The sequence below is a fragment of the Littorina saxatilis genome, linkage group LG6 (assembly GCF_037325665.1).
Source record: "Littorina saxatilis isolate snail1 linkage group LG6, US_GU_Lsax_2.0, whole genome shotgun sequence".
Taxonomy (NCBI): domain Eukaryota; kingdom Metazoa; phylum Mollusca; class Gastropoda; order Littorinimorpha; family Littorinidae; genus Littorina; species Littorina saxatilis.
This window is the reverse complement of record NC_090250.1, coordinates 27504634-27509052: the sequence shown is the minus strand read 5'-3', so window position 1 is coordinate 27509052 and position 4419 is coordinate 27504634. Positions and strand designations below refer to the sequence as shown.

The 4419-nt window shown below is 42.9% G+C and overlaps 1 protein-coding gene across 1 annotated transcript in view; it reads left to right on the top strand.

The window, feature by feature from the left end:
* LOC138968893 (uncharacterized) overlaps positions 1-2668 on the top strand; it is a gene marked incomplete at its 5' end in the record, with an annotated part of 4734 nt that extends 2066 nt beyond the window's left edge. Inside the window, 2 exon segments of the mRNA XM_070341564.1 lie at positions 248-293; positions 1214-2668. Of these exon segments, the coding sequence (XP_070197665.1) occupies positions 248-293; positions 1214-1531 (364 nt within the window).
* Positions 2669-4419: the final 1751 nt, after the last annotated feature.

The window sequence follows — 4419 nt, the reverse complement described above, 5'->3', positions numbered from 1 at the left end:
TCTCTCTCTCTCTCTCTCTCTCTCTCTCTCTCTCTCTCTCTCTCTCTCTCTCTAACTCATTCTCTTACATACCTCTCTGTATATGATTATCAGTCTGTCTGTCTCATTGTCTGTCTCATTGTCTGTCTGTCTGTCTGTCTGTCTGTCTGTCTGTCTGATTTTCTAACTGTATGTGTGAGTTTTAAGACCTAGGATCAATATGTAGAGGGCACAGCTTAATCATATTTTTGTTTTAATCTTTGTCCAGATTCAACTACTTGGAAGTTGCACTGAACGTGATCACCATCATTCTTGTAAGTAACCCACTCCTCTTTCGGTTCTTCCTTTGACATTGTCATTCTTTATCATTTCAAGGTAGCGGCTTAACGAGATAACATGTGTATACATGCGGGGTTACTACAAGAGGCTGACCATGTGCTAGCTGATCTGGACAGCTGTAGAGTTTTCTATTGTAACCAGGTGGGGGGGGGGATATTCGCAAAGCTTAGTGCAAATCGGTTCATTTCATTACTTTGAGCGGGAGGGTGGTCGTACAGAAGGTTGCTACCACAGGAGCGTGTATCAAAGCGTCGGTCGATCGAAGTGTCCTACTCCTTTATCCTTACTGTAGCTTAGTAATACTTCATTTACCATATTAGCTCACCGACCATTAAAAGACAATCTTCGTACGTCTAGCGGGGTCACGCGGTACGCTGAAACAGAGATTCTGCTATCTCTTCCTCCCCTCTCCCAACCCAGCTTCGAAATGGTCCATAGACTAATATCTCACCTGGCCCCCATAATTACCCTTTCTTTAACGCAGTCAAGGGCTGTCGTCTCTGTTTTGCCACGTGACTCTCAAGCCCAAACAAACAAAATATAGCCCCTTTCATGAAGTTTGGCTCAAGATGCTCAAACGGTACAGTATATCGTTCCTGAAGTGTAGGCCTAGACAAACCTACAAAATACAACTAAGTAATTATAAGTGACCGTCTGTCCACTTGACAGACCGCTGGGTCGAAGATCTGGGACTGTATCGTAGTGTTTTGTTACAATAAAACGTTACTATAACATATCTTGCTTGTTTTTTTGTTTTTTTATTCTGAATTAAAGAACGTTGGCAGTCCATTTGTTTTTGGATTTGTACAAAATAATCCTTTGGCGTCAAGTAAAGCATTTTAAAACCCCAACATGTTCTTGCCTCATAATAACCATCCGCCTCTCCATGTTCCAGCACTATAGGAACAGTCGCCACACCATCCCGCTTGCCTTCACAGTGACCGTCATGACCTTCTGGAAGACGCTTTTCTATTTCTACGGCTTCTCCGAACTGGGCGGAGGGGCTGCTTTCCGCATGGGCAACACAGCCTGGGAGGAGTTTCTCCTCGTCGTCGTTCCCAACGGAATCTGGATCATCGTTCCTTTCGTCGTCATGGCGGTGCTGTGGTCGCGCATGATCCCTGAGCAACTTCCGGCATCACCTGATTGGGCGAGTGCCGGCTCCGTCAAAAGTCGCATGAGAAGTTACGTGCTTCACGCCAAACATGCCTAGACCGACTGAGAAGGCCTTGGGGGATCCAGAAACTGAAGTGACAGTGGTCCGACAAACCTACAGACTTGTCTATCAGAGTTGTACGTTCATAGCTCAAATGCAACAGCCAAAATTGATCAGAAGCAATGGAAGACTCGCGCAAGGCACACACGGGAGACATATCTCGCAGAGTTGTATATTTTTAAATCTCAAATGCAGCAACTCAGAGAGTTGGACATTTCTTAGTGTCAACTAAGTTTCGCTAAATGAGCAGCGTAACAAACTACCTTCCTGTGTGAAACAGGGCCGAGGTGCACGAGAAAGTTACCAACCTGGTGGGAGTCAGCCGCGGTGTTGGATTGGTTGAAATTAAGATTGGTGGAATTTCAACGAATCAGACCCCGCGGTTTGTTCTCACTCGTTTGGGTTTCACCAACTTTGGCTTCGTGCACCTCAGACCAGAGCGCATGGTTATGTGTGATCAGAATTACTTCTTTGTAGCTTACACAATCTTTGAAGAAGTAGCAAGCAGCCGTAATTCCGACGGCAGGTCAAGTCGAGAAAAAGCCGCAACCATTTACCGATTCTGTAATCTAAAGTTGAAACCAAAATCGTTTCGGCTGATCTTGAGGCACAACTCTAACATTGACTTGTTGAAGAAAGTGAAAGCGAATCTAAGAATGGACGAACTTTTGTGAAGAGATGCTAGCATGTATGGATGGATGGATAGATGGACAGGATGGAAGGAAGGACGGACGGATGGGTGAATAGACAAAAGGATGAACTATTCAAGAAGAATACACGAACGAATGAGTGGAAGAGCAAAACGCAAATACGCATTTGGGCAGATTTGTGATCGCCTGCCAGTGTGTGTGTGCTTGTGTGTGTGTGTGTGTGTGTGTGTGTGTGTGTTTGCGAGCGTCTGTGCGCGCGTGCGTGTGTGTGCGTGTGCGTGCGTGCGTGTGTGTGTGTGTGATGAACTGAAATCCTGTTATACCTGTGTGCTATCGTGTGCAAGTAAAGGGGCGTCACTGTGTTAATATTTTGCTGACTAAAATTGTCTTGCGATGTGTATAGTTTGAGACTAACAGTCTTTTCAAACTGTATTGCTGAATAAAGCCGAAATGTCAAAGAGTATGGCATTTCATTAAACCGTGACTTGCATTCTTTTTGATTTCATCGTTGTTGTTTTTTGAAAGAACGAACGTTTAAATGTACACTCTTGCCTTTATCGTCTGTCTGTCTGCCCGTCCCTTTCCATGTATGCATCAACCCGTCAAGGCAATTACCGATGTTAACAGGGTTTCATTTTCTTCTTCAATATGTTTTCGTTGTTCTTCCGTTGTTTGTGTTTGTGTGTTTGCGTGCGTGCGTAAGTGCAAGCGTGTGTGCGTGCAAAAGTGCGTGTGGGAATATTGTTTCTTTTGGGGGTATTCTCCAGAGCAGGGTACCATTTCCTTTGAATGATTATAACGTTTTTTTCAATGGCAACTAGAATGAATTCTCTTTACTTTTTCCATTAATACTCGAGATACAGACATTCAACAACAACAAAAATATAGTAGACATGTTCGTCTTCTTTTTTTGTAATTGTAATACAATTAATGTCACATTCCTTGGTTTCCATGTTACGCGAGTGATGTCATTTGAAATGCTTGTGGTTTACTGAACGTAGACAAGCAAAATGTGCAAGTATTTCTGATTCTTTCTGTGCCGGCCAAGGATATAATTATATGGAACCAGTATTTGTTAATGAAGTCTATTTGTATGGTTCAAATGTCTCATTAAAGTGAAGAAATATCACCTTCGTAACATGGTTTCCATTGGTACAAAGCTCTGCACTGGAGAATAACCCTTTTGCATTTAGTCAAGTTTCGACTGAATGTTATAACATAGACTGGGAATCGAGACGAGGGTGGTGGTGATGGTGGTGACCGGTGTGTGTGTGTGTGTGTGTGTGCGTACGTGTGTGCGTGCGTGCACGTGCGTAGAGCTATTCCTTAAAAACTACTGGAGCGATCTTCATGAAATTTTACGAGACGAGCTGGTCCCGTTTCAATCTCCGGGTTTAGGCTAGCTAAGTCTTAGCTAGTACACAAATGCACAATGTAGTGTCGGTGTTGACAATTTGTTTTGTGTTGAACTTTAAGTTTCAGGCCGACAGATTTTATTGCTTCACTGACGCGACTATTTTGTTCTTCCTCAGAGTCATTGCTTCAAGATGACCGGTCGTTCGCCTCTGGTGGTCGGAACAAATATCATTGTTAGGAGCTTTGTTGATCAACAGAAGCGTTGTAGGCCTACGTTTTGCGATCTCGATACAGTATCAAGCCTACAGTCGCCGAGTTTGCTGGCTCTGACCCCGTGAACTGGGCTGCCACCTCCACCGGAAGATTGTTTTTTGTTGGTGTCTATTTTGACACGAAGGAAAACCAAAAATGAGATATAAGTGTGCATAAGGAAGAATTTTAAAAAAGTCACCAGGAGCAAAGAAATAAAGCACATCAATTCTCCATCTCCCGATGTGAACTCTAATTAGTTTTGAAGAACGATGGGAGGTAACTGCTGCGACTCAAAACAGTTTTAAGAAGAGTTGCTGCCCTTTCATCAACTTTGAAGTGTATGACTTTGAGAAGGAATTCGGTGCGGATTTTAGAAGGAAAACATCGGCACAGCCATGTTTTCGAAGGAAGAGAGGCAACTCTGTCTATATTACATATGAATTTTCTCGTCATTTTCGTTGATCAAATTAACAAATTAATTAATTATTCTTACGTTTGGAGCTCAATCCGTCAATTAATTTCACGATAAATATTATTTGGGTTGATTAGAGGGACTAGTATCAAAAATAATCAATAATGCCACTGGATTGTGAACTACGAATTTACAACGCTAAAGTTCAACATTAC